Consider the following 17,687-nt stretch of genomic DNA (forward strand, 5'->3'; position numbering starts at 1 on the left):
AAGCAAAATTTTGACAGAACTTTTTCTTGTTCTTTTGATTCCATTTTAATGGATAATGGGTGTGAAAGAGTTTTAAAAAATGCAAAAAAAATAATATATATATATATATATATATATATATATATATATATATATATATTCATTTTTACGTTAGCGGGTCTTAACGGGTTTCAATGATCAATTTATTGTTAACGGGTTTCAATGGGTAATTGATTAGAAAAGAATTTTAAAATTAAAAAAAAAACAAAACAAAACAAAACAAAGTGGTTTTAACGGGTTCCAACGGGTAACCCGCGAACCCATCAGGCTCAACCCGTTATAACCCGTTAAGATAACGGGTTATAACGGCCGTTATGAGCCCGTTAAGACCGCCCGTGACCGCACTGTTGCCAGGCCTACGGCCAAGAGTGCTACATAACAGAAGCACATCCTCACAAGTTATCTACTGTAGGTAGATACTAAAAAAGGTAAAAATGGCGCCGAAGCATAATCGATGCACTAAAACGTACAATCTTTGCATGGAAAATTACAACATCGTAAATTTGTAATAGAAGCGACTATGAAATGTCATTTTTATTAATAGTTCTGAAAATAAAAAAATTAATTCTCTAGAAATCTTAAATTTGGGTGTCATATTTTTGCGGTAATTCTCCTCCAAAGTATTTGATTTTCATCTCTCTAACACGAGTATGAGTCGTGCTCTATTGGTTCAGTTCAGTTGTCTTTTGAATTTAGTTCAAGAGTGGAAACTAATAAGTATTTCAAGTATTTTATTATTTTTTTCATCATTATATCTAAATTCAACGACAATTGAGCACGAATTACCATAAAATCAACTGACTACTTGAACGGAACTGCGGTCGCAACCCATTGCTGGGCCTGTCAATTATCCCATTCCTAACCGGAAAGAACCCGCTCCGGCCCAATAAGGAAAATTCTTAAAACTCAATAAAACCAAATGTCAGAAGAAGATTGCTCGCTGCAGGCACACGTTTCCATAAGACAGCGTTTGTAATTTTCTGTTGAAACTTATTCGGTTATACCTTTCCCGGCCAATCGGCGATGAAGCTAGCTCCGACGACGACGACGCCGTTTTTTCTCTCCGTCTTCTCAATCATCATACTCTGGACGACGTCGTTTGCGTTCACGCCTCGGACTTTTCTTCAGCTCCAGAGCTCCGCCGTGAGCACCAATTACTTGACCGATAAGGAGCTCTGGTTCACTCAGACTCTCGATCACTTCTCGGCGTACGATCACCGCAAGTTCGAGCAGCGATATTATGAGCTCCTCGACTTCTTCAGACCATCCGACGGTCCGATTTTCCTCAAAATCTGTGGAGAATCGGCCTGCACAGGAATCTCCAACGATTACTTAACTGTAAGTTTCTGATTATATTGTTCAATCCGTCGTCGGAATCTGAAGAGATCGGAAATTATTTAGGATTTGGTGAAATTTTTTACAGGTTTTGGCTAAGAAGTTTGGCGCGGCTGTGGTCTCGCTCGAGCATCGTTACTATGGTAAGAGCTCTCCGTTTAAATCACACTCGACTGAGAATTTGAAGTACTTATCATCGAAGCAAGCGCTTTTCGATTTGGCTGCTTTTCGACAGTATTATCAGGCAAGTCTTCATTTCAATTCTTCGATTTTAGTGTTGTTCGAGTAGTAAATTGGATAATTGAGCATGTGATTTAGTGTTTTTAGGGTGTGGTTGTTGTTTAGGAGTCGTTGAATTTGAAGCTGAATAAGACTAAGGGTGAGAATGCGTGGTTCGTATTCGGTGTGTCGTATCCAGGAGCTCTTAGTGCATGGTTTAGACTCAAGTTTCCTCATTTGACATGTGGAAGTCTTGCAAGTTCTGCAGTTGTTGAAGCTGTGTTTAACTACACTGAATTTGACCAGCAGGTGACCACAATCTTAATTGCTTCTTCTTTCTTCGTTTTTTTTTTTTTTTTTCCCCTTCAAGATAGTGAAATTGAAGTAGATTTTACTTGCTTCAACCGTGTTGCTATTGGCTTTAATCCTCCCCAAATGCAGATTGGTGAGTCTGCCGGTCCAGAATGTAAAGCTGCATTGCAAGAAACTAATCGTCTTGTTGAACAAAGGCTTGCAGCTAATGGAAAAGCAGTGCGGGGTTTGTTTGGTGCAACCCAGGTGTGATTCTTTATGTCTTCAGTTCACCATTTATAATTTCATAATATACTTTGGAACATTAGTCCAGTTTCAGTGTTTCTTACTGTTTGTGTTTTGGTATACACTTCTCACCATGCATTTTGACCTTTTCTCTGTCTTCAGCTTGATATTGATGGTGATTTTATGTATTTTCTGGCGGATGCTGCTGTTATTGCGGTAAAGTTTGCTTCCTTCTTAGTTTGCCCCTTGATTTCTAATATCTCAAATTATTGAGGATTGCTGATTTGGAAAATTGCAGTTTCAATATGGAAATCCCGACAGACTGTGCTCCCCTCTTGTTCAAGCAAAGACTAATGGAGAGGATTTGGTTGTATGTTTCTCTTCTTCCCAGTCTATTCTCTTCCTTAATCGGGGTTCACTTGTTCTGTCAGACCCAATTTGTTCTTGGTCTGATGTTTAATTGGGTTGCCGATGTTATTTTTCTCTGGTTGTCCAATGTTCTAAGGGAGATATGATGATACGTTTGCAGGAGGCATATGCCAAATATGTTAAAGAGTATTACCTTGGAAGTTTTGGTGTTGATGTCGAAACATACAATCAGAAACACTTGAAGAACACTGCTGTTACCGAGGGGAGTTCTGATCGTTTGTGGTGGTTCCAAGTTTGTACCGAAGTTGCCTATTTTCAGGTGGCACCTGCAAATGATAGCATCCGGTCTTCAAAAGTTGACACAAAGTATGTGTCAGAATATGGCTTCTAGTATGAAAACCATTTTGGTATTCATGTCTACTTGTAGGGTGTTCGATATGTAGTTCTTCTATACATTAATGATGGAAAGGTTGTTATTCTTCCAGATACCATTTGGACCTTTGCAAGAATGTCTTTGGAGAGGGCATCTATCCAGAGGTTGATGCGACAAATTTATATTATGGAGGCAAAAGAATTGCAGGTCAAAACATATACCTTTCTTTGCCTATCCATGTGTTTCTCTTCCCTATAAGTATTTGTGCCATTATTACTATTCACATATTATACTATCTTGGCTATGGATGGTCAGGTAACTTGCCCTATTTGCATGTAAAATGTCAATTCTCTGACTCAGTAACACATGCTTGCTCATAAAATGCGCAAACACACTAACACGCATAAATCTTTATATGAGTTCCTTTGCCATTCTCCAAGTTACCAATCAAGCTCCTTATTCAGTTGGTTTTATGATCTTGTATTATGGGGATAGAGACTTCTCTTCTGAAAGATATCATCGAGTTTGTGGTTCTTCTTAAGCCTTCTCTTACTGAATTTTGGCCGAAAAATAAATTGTCTAAGTTTTATCTGGGAGAAGGTTTAAGAGGTTAAAACCATATACTTCTTTAGATTGATATTCAATCTTTAAGCATCCCTTTGTGAAAAACTTCACCATGCATCAATGGTTGAAAGATTTCTATTACTAGCTGATGTGGCATTGTTTTTATAGTTTCATAATCTTTATATGAAAGACAGCACCAGTGTTTTTTTTGTTTTTTGTTTATTTTTTTGGTGCCAGTTAAGGTCAAATGGTTATCATTAGTTCAGAATTTCACATGATATTCTGGAAATTGAATCTGTAGGTTCAAAAATAGTTTTCACAAATGGCTCACAGGATCCCTGGCGTCATGCATCCAAACAGACTTCATCTCCAGATAGTAAGTATTCTACTACTTAAATGAAAAGTCGCATAATCAGATTTTATTTGCACTACTAAGAAGAATTTTTAGTGAATGCTCCCATTCTTGATGCATTAGTCATTGCATTATTACAGACTTCATCTCCAGATAGTAAGTATTCTACTACTTAAATGAAAAGTCGCATAATCAGATTTTATTTGCACTACTAAGAAGAATTTTTAGTGAATGCTCCCATTCTTGATGCATTAGTCATTGCATTATTACTGGTTAGTTTGTGCAACAGAGCTCTCTGTGGCCAGTCTCATATCCAGTTTTAAACTTCGATCCTAATGATATTGTGCATCTACTATGCTGTGAAGACTTGAATTCATTTATTACTATTTCTGATTTTTTGTTTCTTAATTAAACTGTCAGTGCCTTCATACATCGTCACTTGCCATAATTGTGGCCATGGAACTGATTTGAGAGGATGTCCACAGGTTCCTTTAAGCCCCGAAGGTATCTATTGTTTGTTTGTCCTTCTTTGTTTACTTTTAATACTCTTTGGTTATGAAAATGTTGATACAATATTATTCATCATTGAGCAGAAGTTTGTGGGTCAATTATGGAAAATGGAATATACTCTATAGTTGATTTTCTGCATGATTATATTCCAAATACCTCCATGTCCAATTTGGGTTATACAGTATATTAAGTTTTCTTCCCTCTTTTCACTGGTAGAAGGATGCATGCAACGTGAGGGCAAATTAGATTCATAGTTCTGGTTCTTCTGGCTTGTAGACTTGCAACAAGACGTCAAATCTAGTGTTTTTTGTGCATTAAGTGCTTGTCTCCTGTTCAGAATCTTTGGGAAAGAACAAAACAAAACCAAAAGTGCAAGAGTATTGAAGGAAAAACTACCTTGTTGGTGGAATATTAGTTCTTAAATAAGATAGTGCACTATTATAAGGTTATCTCTGCAAATTTACTGACATCTATTAGCTTCTCTTGGAAATCATGCCGTTCCAGTTCTGACAATGTTGGATAAGGAAAATATGGAGTAGCTTATTATTATCAACATGAAATTAATTTTAGCAGCCATCAGAAGCTTTCCTTGTTTGAAGGCCGTTAAATGCATCTCAAAGCTGGCTACTTTGAACAGAAACTGAACATGATTTTCATGATGGTTGAGCTTGTCGATAACATTTGCGTTCTTAAAGCTACTTTTATATAACTATGACTTTGTTTCAGGTAATGCCGAGAACTGCAGCAACCCAGATGCAGTCCACAAAGTTAGACAACAAATTGTAGAACACATAGACCTGTGGCTGTCTGAATGCCTAGAGACTGGTAGGAGCTACATGTAAATATAATTATGTGGTGTGTAAGATGGCTCTGTAACTAATCTTACCTCACTTTTTACCTTCTGAACAGATGTTTGATTACTAATCTATGAAGGATATGGTAAGTTGTCTCATGTACATAAAAAAAAAAATCATACCTGTACTTCTTGGTATACGCGTTTTTCTCTCTCCCTTTTAAATTCTTTTGATTTGCTACTTGATGGTGCAAATTCCATGCAAGTGTGAATGTTTGATTAGGAATCTAGACTTTCTGACGAGATAGACATGGGCATGTTGTAGATTCCCTTATTCATGAATAAGTTCTAGGCCCCTTGCTGTCTTCAGTCTTTTCACAGTTTGAGTTGAAAACTCAAAACCATGCTCTGAATACCAAAGCCATGTATATTATTTGTGATGCTGATTACATATATGCATGATGCTTTATTCAATCAAATAAGTCAAAGCCATCATAGAGTGGTAAATAGTCATCCGGAAATGGCCCTTGATCTTCAGTTTTGTCTGCCCCTTCTACCTTCACTTTATCATTCTCGACCTTCTTTTTCTTGAGGAAATTGACAAGCCCTTTGAGAGTACCATTAGCATCATCACTTTTCATGAGCTCCTCAGCAACCTCTGCAGGGGTGACTTCAGTGCTCTCTATCAACCCTTTAATTTCTTTGCAGAGGTGATGAGGGTTGCTTTCATGAATGCCTAGGTAGTTGGAGGCTAAGATGTCGAATCCTTTTGCAGTGCAATAAGACATGTGAATGTGCACATCCATGCGACCCGGACGCAGCAGTGCAGGGTCTAACCGATCCTTGTGGTTGGTAGTGAAAACTATAATTCTCTCGTCCCCGCAGCTTGACCACAGACCATCTATGAAGTTCAGTAGGCCTGATAGTGTCAACTACAATTATTGTAAAACCATGTCATTCTCAATTTGTCATAGTCAATATAATATCTACATAAAATAAGACGAAGAAAACAGAAAGGAGAAGAGTACTGACCCTGTTGTTATGAGAACGTGGATCCGGTTCACGTCCCCTGTTCTGCACTTTGGCGCAGCAATCAATATCCTCAATCACCATAATAGAACGATTTTTAGTAGAAAGCAATACCCTCCTCAAATCACAATTACTGTGAACGCCAGAAAGCTCCAAATCATAGACATCAAACTTGAGATAGTTAGCCATGGCTGCAATCAAGCTCGATTTACCTGTACCAGGTGGACCATACAACAAATACCCTCTCTTCCAAGCTTTACCAACCCTTTTGTAAAACTCCCTCCTTCTCACAAACCTATCCAAATCATCAATAACCATTCTTTTAAGCTCTGGATCCATCGCCATTGTTCCAAAATTAGATGGATGCTCCATCCTTATGGAACCCCAACCACTGGAACCCCTGTTATCGTTCTCATCATCACCCAGACTCGAACCCCGGGTGTAAAGCCTAACAACCTTTTCCTCTTCTTGAATGGCTTTAGCTCGAGCAAAAACGTAGGGCAAGTAAGAGTCCATCACCGTGTCCTTGTGTTTCTTGTCAAACACTAGCTCAAACCGACGCTTACTGTCATTAGCAGAGTGGTACTCGTCCTTCTGTTTTTTCTCAGGCTCGGTGAAGCGCCACTTCAATTTGATATCATTGTCAAAGGTGTCGGTGATTTCTTCGCCTTTGTCCATGGCAATGCTAATGTTCTTTTTCCTGGGTGTTTTGCTGATCTTGAGGCGTTCAGTGAAAAGATTGATCTTTGTTTGGAGGTAAACTTCCGCAGCATCATAGACTTGGTTTCGTGTCATACCACAGCACTCTTCAACAATCAAAGTGAGGTTCGAGGAGGGAGTGGTAAAAAAGTGACTGAAGACTGACTGGTGGGGAATGAGTTGGTCTATAATGGAGCGGACCAACATCATTGATGCAGCAAAGGAGGCATAGGCTGAGAACAATGTGGATGCTGTGGTTTGCACATCTTTGGGATTGAGAGTAAACATTGTGTTATTGACTTGAGTGTTTGGAGAAATTTTGAGTTGGGAGTTGAAGGATATGATGGGGTATTTTATAATGAGCCGAAGGAGTGATAGGATTTGGGCAACAAGGAAATGATTCTGTGAGTTGCTTCCTCTCCAAGTAATTTTTCTATTTTCTTAAGGTTCCATTCATCTTGAACTAAAAAGTCAAACATGAGTATTATGTTATGTTAAGTATAAAGAATGGATTGTTGGCAAATGTGGATCTGTCTGGATTTAAATAATTCTTAACCACTCAATTACTCTAGTGCTCTTCAATTATTAGAAAAACCCATATTTGAACCATTTTTGCCAAAACAATTAAGTTTCAGGTAGCTGTATTTAGATTTGACTTGAACTAGGTTGAGCTTAAATAGTTAGTTAGTTTGGTCTGAAACTCTGAATATTTGCTTCTGTTTTTATAAGTTCGAGGAGTTCAAGTGTGGAGCTCTAGCTTAATTTCAGCTTAGACTTGGTTATCATTTCTGACAAGCAAAGTCTCACTTTAATCGAGCTTGAGTGTCGAGTTTCCGAGCTTGATGACAAACAATAAAAACTATGGAAGTTTTTTTTTTTTTTTTTTTTTTTTTTTTTAGAATAGCTATGAAAGTTTCTTAGTATCATCAAGTTTCAAAATTTTCGTTCTGGCCGATTTGGGATTATATACAATTTAGTGATTTTCTGCATGATTGTATTGTGAAAACCTCTGTCCAATTTGGGTTTATATATACAGTATATTAAATTTCTTCCATGTTTTCACTGGTAGAAGCATGCATACGGTATAGTTTTGGTTCTTCTGGTTTGCAGACTTGCAATAGGATATCAAATGTATAGCGTTTGCTTTGCATCAAATCTGTCTGATGTCTAAGATGGTTCTGTTACTTCTGACCAAAAAAAAAAAAAAAAAAGGTTCTGTTACTATGCCATGTGTGAGAGTGAGACTCACTTTTTACCTTCTAATTCTGGATCAGCGGGGAAAGAATGGATTGTAGCATTACATAGTGTGAATCGGTCTGCATTGAAATAATTCTGAATCACTCAATTAACCCAATGATCGTCAATTACTTTAAAAACCCATTATTTGAACCATTCCTTTGGCAAACCGACTTTCAGCTGTATTTTAGGTTCAGCTTATTTTTGACAAATTTTATTGATAAAAGTCGAGAATGATATTCTATTGATAATAATTGTGTTAGTTTAGTTTGAATATTTGTTTTTGTTTGTATAATTTTGAGATTGGCGTTTTTGTTTGGTTGAAGAGTTCAAGTGTTAGCTAAGACTTTGGATCTCAGTTATGACAAACAATAAAAACAGTGAACATACTAGCTAACACTTAAATAAGAATCTCAACTAAATTATCAGTGTTGTAATCTAGCTGAAGCTTCACTTGATTAATCTCAAGATTCCAGGATTCAGATTAACAGAACCTAGTTGCCAAATGCGTTGCATATCATCAATAGTTTTGAACTGAAGCATGAAGAACCCCTTGCCTAATGGAGCTACTGACCAGTTGGAGAGCTTAGGCCAGAACAAACGCAGCCTTTGAGCCAGTTCATTAGCCTTGGGCATGACCCCATTTGGGGGTGAGAGCAATTTCCCGACAAGGATAGTCTTGCAACGATCAAGCCCGCGCTGGAAAGGCTCATCAGAGATTTGGATCGTGACGACTCCATCATCAATAGATGGCACAGGCAAGTCATCAATCGCAAACCCAAGCGGGACATCAGAAGAAAGTAAAGAAGCAAAGGTAGTTTTAGTGTTGGGGGGAGGGTTGGGGAGAGGAGGCTCGTCACCAGCGGCGACGGAGGCCGGCCGGGAAGGGGAAGTCATTTTAGGGTTTAGGGTTTAGGGTTTAGGGGAAGTCATCTCTTCAGAAAATATATGAACCCCAGCATCGTACAAAAACACCTTTGCGCAGATTTGGATTCGTTTCTGGGATCTAGGGTTTGCATACTGGGACCATCAAACTCTTTTTGAGATTGCGCGAGGTGTGGGTACTCCAATTAAATTGGATGCAAGGACTGCGAACAGAACACTGGGACTCTATGCAAGGGTTCTTGTTGATGTTGACCTCTCAAAGCCTTTGTGTGATCAAATTCGGGTTGCTCGTACACATGGACATGCAGTTACTGCCAGAATTGAATATGAGTCGCTGCCAGTACTCTGTCAAGTCTGTGGCGTTGTTGGCCATTCTGCAAACAAGTGCAGAAGCAAGGCAGAAGTAGCGATGCGCGGAGGACACTCTGAGCCCGTTACTGATTCCACTAGTGCTGGTGAACGCGGCCGCTCCGCGACTCGAGGCCGCCGTCGAACCCGCCGTCGTTCAAAGAAGGCTAGTGCACCCCTAAAGCTCGATGCACCTGTTGCCCAGACACCATTAACTGCAGCAACCCAGATGGAAAGCTGCAACCGACCTGATCAGGGGCTCTGCATATCCCCAGTACGGGCCACGGGTGGTGTTGCTCAAGCGGCTGATCATGTCGCATCACATGACATCGCAGCTCAAACTCATGCAGTGCAGGAAGATGTTGTTGCCACTCAAGTTTGTATTCGTCCAATTGTGGAACCTGCTCTTTTGGCTAGCAGTGATGTTGGAGTGACAAGCTCCTCCACTGCCTCTGCTCCACCAGGTTTCTTATATGCTCATAATCAAGCAGTGATAAGTGATGCATTTGAGGTCACATCAAATGGTAAGGTGAATGGTGACTTAGAGGAAGGAGAATTTACTCCAGTTATCTCTAAAAAGGTGATGAAAGCGACTAAACTCGCTGAGAAATCTAAAGCGAAACTCAAGCTTGGTACCAAAAAGTTGGTCCTACAGAAGGGGGCCAAACATAAACTTTATCCATGAAAGTTCTCTTTTGGAATGCCCGTGGTCTTGCTAATGATGATACACAGCGGGCATTAGCTAATATGGTACGTTCACATAAACCTTTAATTGTTTGTATTTCAGAACCTTTTGTCTCAGTTGAATCAATTCCGTTTACTTTCTGGAGAACTCTAGGCTTACGCCTGGTTACTACTAATGATCGGGGTCCTCTAGACCCAAACCTCTGGTTTTTCTGTCATGAATCTCTAGGACTGCAAGTTATTTCAGTTGGTTCCCAGCAGATTACAGTCTCTTGCACACATGAGGGAATTCACAGTACACTAACAGCTGTATATGCCAAAACCACTCTAACGGGGAGGAGGCAACTTTGGTCCGACCTTGCTGCTATCCATGCACAACATGTACAAGGTCCATGGGTCGTTTTTGGAGATTTCAATTGTGTCTTCGGAGCTCATGAAAAACGAGGGGGTAATCCACCAAACGCAACCTCATGCCATGATTTCCAGCAAATGTGTAACTCTTGTGGTCTCCTTGATATTCCAACAAAGGGGCTTGCTTTCACCTGGACAAATCGTAGAATTGACGAGCGTTTAGATAGAGCTCTTGGAAATTTGGATTTGTTGGAATCCTGGGCTACTATTGATTGTTGCACACTCACTAAAGCTACATCGGATCACTGTCCTATTTTACTGACCTGCTCCAGGCTTCAGCAAGTTTTCAGACCTTCTTTTAGGTTCCAAAGTTTCTGGACGCAACAACCTAATTTCCTCTCTTTGGTCCGTGATTTTTGGGCCTCACTTCACTTTTCCGGCTGCCCTCAGTTTGTTTTGGCATCCAAACTTAGAGCTCTGAAGGTGATGTTAAAGGATTGGAGTAAGGCTACTACTGGGGATGTCCATATCAGAGTTAGAAATTCAAAGGCTCTTTTGGATACGGTTCAGTCTGAGATCTCAATTATGGGTCCCTCTGAGGATCGATTTATCAGGGAAGATGCTGCTCACTCAAGGTTCCTTTCTGACCTTTCCATACAAGCTACTTTCCTCAGAGACCAGTCTAGGATCAGATGGCTAAAAGATGGCGACAGGAATACTTCTTTCTTGCACAATATGGTCAAGCTGAGGCGCATAAACAAGTCCATCTGTTCTTTGAAAGTTAACCAGGTGACTATTACAGACATGCCTGCCATAGAATCTCATGTGGTGCAACACTTTGAGAAGGCTTTCACAAGTGATCCGAATATTGTGAATACCGGCCTAGTAGAGCGTACTATTCTCCGCATGGTTACTGAGGAAGAAAATTGTGCCCTCCTGGTAGTCCCTTCATCCCAAGAAATTCAGGACATTGTAATGGGCATGGATAGTTTCAGCGCCCCTGGTCCAGACGGTTTCAATGGCAGTTTCTTCAAGTTCTGTTGGTCTGTGGTTGGCCCTGATGTTGTTCTGGTGGTTCAAACTTTCTTTGAAAATGGTTTCATTATGCCTCACTTTAATTCAAATGCCATCACGCTCATCCCCAAGCTTCTGGACTCCGAAACAGTTTCTGATTATAGGCCCATTGCACTTGCCAACTTCGGTTTCAAAATCCTTACGAAAATCCTCGCAGATCGCCTTGGTCGCATTGCAGCAAGAATTATATCTCCTAATCAAAGTGCCTTTATCACTGGTCGTACTATCATTGATCCAATTACACAAACTTCTGAGTGTGTGAATCTGCTAGATGAACACTGCAAATATGGTAATATTGCAATTAAGTTTGATATTAGCAAAGCGTTTGATACGCTGGATTGGAATTTCCTTCTACGGGTTCTTGGAGCTTTTGGCTTTCACCCGACTTTTATCAGGTATGTTCACACAGTTTTGCAATCTGCTTATCTTTCCATTAATGTGAATGGCAAAGCTTGTGGCTTCTTTACTTGCTCAAGAGGGGTGCGTCAAGGGGATCCGCTTTCACCGCTTCTATTTTGCCTTGCTGAAGAGGTTCTGAGTAGGGGCATTACTTCCCTGGTTAATGGAAATAAGATCACGCGCATTAAAGCTCCACGAAATGTAACACCTCCATCACATGTCTTGTTTGCGGATGATGTTATGATTTTTCTTCAAGGCCGTTACAAGCATCTTCACAACTTGCTGTCCTTCATGGATGAATACGCTTTAAATTCTGGTCAAGCAGTGAATAAAGCCAAGTCACAGCTATTTCTTGGTAAGTCGGCCGTTCCGCGGCAAGTAAGGATCAAAAACATTCTTGACATCAATGTGAGTGAATTTCCGTTTACTTACTTGGGTGTCCCCATTTTTGTGGGGAGAGCTAAATCGGGTTTTTTGCTTCCCATTGCTGACAAAGTCAAAACCAAGCTCAGCTCCTGGAAAGGTAGATTGCTCTCACAAGCAGGTAGGCACTATGTCAATAAACTCATCAGACGACAGGGCTCAGACGACAGAATGGTTGCTTTCTGTTGTCTGAATAACTTTAACGACAGAATGAAAAAGTTCTGTTGTCTGAATATAGTGATATACCATGGTAAATTGATTTTGAGAAAAATGTTTTGTTTCAGACAACAGTTTTCTGTTGTCTGTGTAATGGAGACTTGGTTAGTTTTGAAAGTTTGCTTTTTTTTTTTTTTTGGAAAGGACTGTTTGTTTTTTTGGTACCACATAAATGAAATTAGATCAAACAACTTAATCAAATCTGGCCCGATGGATTTCTCAAACACTGAAAACGCCCCTCTTTCAAACTTCTCTCTTCTTCACAGCACATCTCTCAAACCAAAACCACTGAACTGAAAAATCCAGCGCCAAATCCAACATCAATCTTTTCTATTCGTTCACTATACTGCTGGTAAGCCATTCGATTAAGTGTTTATAGATTTAGGGTTTTTGTTGGATTGGGAATTTAGGGATTTTTCGATTAACTGTTCAGCTCACTTTGCCTAGGCGAAGACGGAGGTACAGTCCAACGACTTCGTCTTCATTCTCTCAAGTCTGATTGTCTCAACTAACTTCTGAAAACCCAAACCTCCTCAAAACCTTCAACCCAGTCTCTGCGACGGTCGACGGCAGCGGCACGATGACCTCGTCTCGTTCTCGCGACATCACTCTATCAGTATCGGTCTGTCCCTCTCTCAGATTCGATCTGATTTACCTTTTTGTTAAAAGATTGCTTGATAATTCGGTTTGATTTACTTTTCTCTAAAAAAGATAGCTTGATTTGATCTGCAAGCTTGAAATTTTATGTACTTGTTGCAGCTTTTGGTGGCGGAGCAGAAGAAAGAAAAGAAAAAAATAAGAAGGGGTCGGGAAAGAGAGGAGAAAGAAGAGAATAGGGATGTTAAGAAAGATAGAGAAGAAAAGAAGAAGAAATAGGAAGAGGGAAGAAGAAGATATTTATCTTCCGGAGGGTTGCTTTCTAAGGGAGAGGAGATCATAAACGAGAGAGAAGGAGAGAGACGAGTTTGTTTGAAGTTAAAAGGCAAGAACATGGTTTTGGGTTCAGTTTCTTTTTGTTGAGTGGCTTCTATTTTCTGGATTGTGTTTGTTTCTTGAGATTATGTTCTTGTTGGTTATTCTTTGATTAATAGCATGTTATTGATTTGGGTTAGTTCAATTGTGCTAGTTTTCCATCTTATTCCTGAATTTCATAGAAGTTTGAGAACTGAGCAAAAATACTTGAGCTTTGTTTCAATTCTATTTTTATTCCGTTTAGGATTTGAGGTGAGTGACTTCCTTAATTACTTGATTTCATTGGGGAATTTTGGGTTTAATGCAATTTTGGATTTTCCGTTTGGTTTTCTTTCAATTTTTGCAGGTAATATATGAGAAATTTATGAATGCTATACGTGAAAGTTGGTGTCTACTAATATTGGTTCCAGGTAGTAATTCAGTCTCATCTGTTCCTTTTGTCTTCAAGTAATCAATTTGTATGAAATTTGATTGGGAAGCAAGTGCTTCAATCTCATAGTTTTTGTTTTTGTTTTTCATCACTATCAATCAGAGTAGGTATACAACAGATAACTCCTATTATAATCAGCAGCAGACTGATGAACAGTTGTTGCTTGATTTATATCTTGCCCTATTGAGCTATTGGCGTAGTAATTTGTTTGTTTGTCCCTTTTAGGTTACTTCTGGCTGTTTATGTCCATTGTGTTCATTCTTTTTCAACATTTTTAATGTGGCTTCTTTTCTGTGCAGTCTTCAACATATGGAAAAGTGCTTGTTGTTGATGGCATCATTCAGCTGCTATTCAGTGGTGCGAGCTTATGTTCATATTGCTAAATCTACCATGAACTGCAAAGCATATCTGGGTTTAGGAGGCTTTTGAACAAAGGGATTGGCCACTTTATTGATCAGTAAGGTTTTGCATATAGTGGCTCCCATAGAATGATGTGCCTTATTTTGGCTCGATTTGGCTGCATAAGTCTGTCCCAGGGATCATATTATGGAATGGCTAACATGGGTGTAGTCAAATATATTATCACTATAGTGTAAAAGTAAATATTGCCCCTATTATTACTGACTAGTCCGGTCCCTTCTTCCTCGGTGGAATTGCAAGTTCTATTGTTCATTCTTTCATTTTGATGTTTCTTATGTCTTCTTACCCGCATTTACTTGTAGTACACACAAGCTTTTACTCTTTCCTTCTCTTATGCTAACCTTGTACATGTGTCTGTATATTGGGTTATGGTATGTCATAGTAAGTACATAAGAGGGTTTTTAGATCTTAACAGTCCCAATTTACCCCATAGATGAGCTTACTGCAATGTCAGTAACAAAGGCGGGTTGTGTTTTTTCGTCTGAACTAAATTATGGAAAATTCGTCTAGCATTTTGGTATTATTTGGATGGAAATTGTTTAATTAGTATACATAAAATACTTATACTTGCATTCATACTCCCACAAATATGTAGCTCTGTTGGTAGGAATATCTTTTGGCATTTCAGGTTATTAAGCCATGCCTTGTATTTGCAATTGACTATTTTATGAATAAAAAGTAATTGAGCAATGAGTACATGATCTCTAACTCTTTGTTTGTACTTGCAGTTTTTGCCCTTGGAAAGTTAATGAATAAAAATGAAGATCAGAGCCAGCTTTCTGCAATTGCAAGGTATTGTGGAACATAATATATTTATTTCCAGGGTGCTGCTCTTCATTAACAATTTTGTGCATGCAGGCAAGGTTCAGGCAGTGCTTCAGAGGAGACTTGAAAGTGCCAATCATATATCAGCTTTATTTAGCAAAGGTATTGGATTATGTGGCTGGTTGAGAGCTTAAGAAAGATGAAGTCTGGCTAGTCGAGAGAGCAGTTTAGAGCACTAGATGATCTGGTATTTTCATATTATGTGGATTTAACTTGTAGAATTATAGTTTGATTGATTGATGTAATGGGATCTGGATACTTGTACATTTTCAAATGAAATTAATTATAATGTTAATTTGATTGAAGTGCTTCTCTTTCATAAATTACAACTAAATTTTGCCGACCAGATTTCTTAATATGGTGTTGTGCAACTGCTCTTGCTAAGACATACAAACCAAATAAAGTTGACATCCAAACCAATATCAAACAACAGAATTCAAGCAAATGTCTGTTGTTAACAGTCTCATACATCAACATATAATTGTGGTTTCTAATTGAATCACACAACAGAAAAACACAAGAAAGTACAAGCTTCTATATATTCGGACGACATATTTCTGTCATTTTAATAAAAAAGAAACAACAGAACATGAAAAATATATGTTGTCTACAATTGATTCACACAACAGAAAAAATCCAAGATAGTTCAAATCTCTATATATTCACACAACAGATTTCTGTCGTCTTAATAAAAAAGAAACAACAGAACATGAAAAAATATGTTGTCTACAATTGATTCACACAACAGAAAAAATCCAAGATAGTTCAAATCTCTATATATTCACACAACAGATTTCTGTCGTCTTAATGAAATACAAACGATAGAGATTTATGAAAATATGTTATGTAGAATCCTTTATAACAACATATAACTGTCGTTTCATTACATCTTCAACTACAGAAAGTCATAATTTGACATATCTCGACATAATCAGACAACAGATTATTGGCCGGCCTCTGTTGTTTGAGTGAAATATAGATCACGGGTAATATCTGTCGTCTGAAGGCCTAAGAGATATCAGGCTACTAGACAACATAAATTTTCTGAATCAGACAACAGCCCTCGACTGTTGTCTGATGGGTGTATTGACATAGTGAGGCTACAGTTAATTGATTCTGTTATTAAGAGTCAGCTACTTTACAGTTTCCAGGTCTATGAATGGCCCCTTGAGCTCTTGAAGAAAGTCCAAAGATGGATACGCAATTTTTTCTGGAATGGTGATCCTTTAAAAGATGGTTATGCACTTGTAGCTTGGAAGAATTGTTGCACCCCCAAAGAACAAGGGGGTTTGGGCTTGAAAGATCTCATTACATTAAATAAGTCCCTGCTCTTGAAACGTTGTTGGGATGTAATCACAAAAACCACTCCTTCTGCAATCTTGCTTCATGATCATTTCTTAACTTCAGGTTTCATTCCATCTACTTCCTACAAGAAGTCATCAATTTGGTTGGGGCTTAAGAAGCTATGGCCACGGTTTCATGCTAATCTGCAATGGGTTGTGGGTGATGGTAAATTAATACGTTTCTGGAAGGATAATTGGCTCGGTGAAACTCTTCTCAACTCCATCAATTGTGCTCCTGAAATTCTCCCCTTTCTTGATGACACGGTTTGTAGTTTTATTCACAACAGGGAATGGAAAATTCCTTGGAGTTTTAACAGGGCTCACGGGGAGGCAGCTGAGGCAATCTCTCATACTCCTTTGCCATCTTTTGACATGCCAGATCAGCCGGTGTGGGCATTGGAGAAATCAGGCATCATCACTGCCCAATCCGCCTACCGCTTGTTGGCAGAGCAGTTGCCAGTGGTGACCTGGGGACGTAAAATTTGGCATGGTGCTATCCAACCTCGAAAGAGTTTGGTTACTTGGAAGGTTTTGCTGAATAGAATACCCACTGATGAACTCCTCCAGCGTCGTGGCTCCATTCTATGTTCCAGATGCCAGTTGTGCAGGAAAAATCTAGAGAGCACTAATCATCTTTTTATTACCTGTGAAGTTTCATTATCAGTCTGGTATTGGGTTGTATCTCTATTCAGGCTTCATTTTGCTCCAGGTATGTCGCTGGTTGATCTTTTTGGGGATGCTTATATCTCTAGCCTCTCTTATTCTTCCAAACTTCTTTGGCATATTACGATTTGCAATTTATTATGGAGTTTATGGATGGAGCGTAACAGACTAAAACATGAAGGGGGTGAGTATACTGAGGTTGCCTTCAAACAGAAGCTGCTATTGTCACTCAAAGAATCAGGTTCTCTGATTTTTACCTCTACTTCTAATTTTCAATCTATGCCAATTTTTGATTTGTTGGGTCTTTCACCACTGCGACCTACAGCCCCTAGAGTTCTTCAGGTGTTATGGCGGCCCCCTCCCATCCATTGGGTGAAAGTGAACACGGATGGATCTTTTCATGATCAGACACATTCAGGTTCTGGTGGCGTTTTCAGAAACTGTGATGCATCTTTCCTGGGTGCTTTTTCTGCTAATGTACAAGTGCTTAGTGCTCTAGATGCAGAGATGTTAGCAGTCACTAAGGCAGTGCACATTGCTTGGATAAAACAATGGCATAATCTATGGTTGGAGGTGGACTCGTTGATTTTACTAACATA

At 39.2% G+C, this 17,687-nt stretch overlaps 2 protein-coding genes across 3 annotated transcripts; one reads left to right on the forward strand and one right to left on the reverse strand.

Moving 5' to 3' along the window:
- Window positions 1-965: 965 nt before the first annotated feature.
- Window positions 966-5,289, forward strand: LOC133716953 (probable serine protease EDA2). Of its 2 annotated transcripts, XM_062143588.1 has the most exons (12): window positions 966-1,377; window positions 1,463-1,618; window positions 1,720-1,902; window positions 2,035-2,151; window positions 2,293-2,346; window positions 2,429-2,500; window positions 2,660-2,865; window positions 2,985-3,079; window positions 3,738-3,812; window positions 4,209-4,292; window positions 5,025-5,123; window positions 5,208-5,289. In XM_062143588.1, the coding sequence occupies exons 1-12, from the start codon at window positions 1,063-1,065 to the stop codon at window positions 5,213-5,215; spliced, it is 1,464 nt and encodes a 487-aa protein (XP_061999572.1). In that variant the 5' UTR covers window positions 966-1,062; the 3' UTR covers window positions 5,216-5,289. The 2 variants fall into 2 exon arrangements, with proteins under 2 accessions (XP_061999572.1, XP_061999568.1); XM_062143584.1 differs by having other exon boundaries at window positions 5,025-5,289.
- Window positions 5,290-5,442: 153 nt separating this feature from the next.
- LOC133716964 (AAA-ATPase At2g18193-like) lies at window positions 5,443-7,308 on the reverse strand. Its single transcript, XM_062143593.1, has 2 exons — window positions 6,124-7,308; window positions 5,443-6,023 (listed from the first exon to the last, which is right to left on the reverse strand). The coding sequence occupies exons 1-2, from the start codon at window positions 7,105-7,107 to the stop codon at window positions 5,562-5,564; spliced, it is 1,446 nt and encodes a 481-aa protein (XP_061999577.1). The 5' UTR covers window positions 7,108-7,308; the 3' UTR covers window positions 5,443-5,561.
- Window positions 7,309-17,687: the final 10,379 nt, after the last annotated feature.

The sequence above is a fragment of the Rosa rugosa genome, chromosome 1 (assembly GCF_958449725.1).
Source record: "Rosa rugosa chromosome 1, drRosRugo1.1, whole genome shotgun sequence".
In the NCBI taxonomy this organism is placed as follows: Eukaryota; Viridiplantae; Streptophyta; class Magnoliopsida; order Rosales; family Rosaceae; genus Rosa; species Rosa rugosa.

Bases quoted from the DNA above. Each gene is read 5' to 3' on its own strand.
- LOC133716953 (XM_062143584.1), top strand. From the start codon at position 1,063: ATGAAGCTAGCTCCGACGACGACGACGCCGTTTTTTCTCTCCGTCTTC. The intron at 1,619-1,719 runs GCAAGTCTTCAT...GTTGTTGTTTAG, and splicing joins CTTTTCGACAGTATTATCAG to GAGTCGTTGAATTTGAAGCT. The intron at 2,152-2,292 runs GTGTGATTCTTT...CTCTGTCTTCAG, and splicing joins GTTTGTTTGGTGCAACCCAG to CTTGATATTGATGGTGATTT.
- LOC133716964 (XM_062143593.1), bottom strand. From the start codon at position 7,107: ATGTTTACTCTCAATCCCAAAGATGTGCAAACCACAGCATCCACATTG. The intron at 6,024-6,123 runs GTCAGTACTCTT...CAATAATTGTAG, and splicing joins CACGTTCTCATAACAACAGG to TTGACACTATCAGGCCTACT.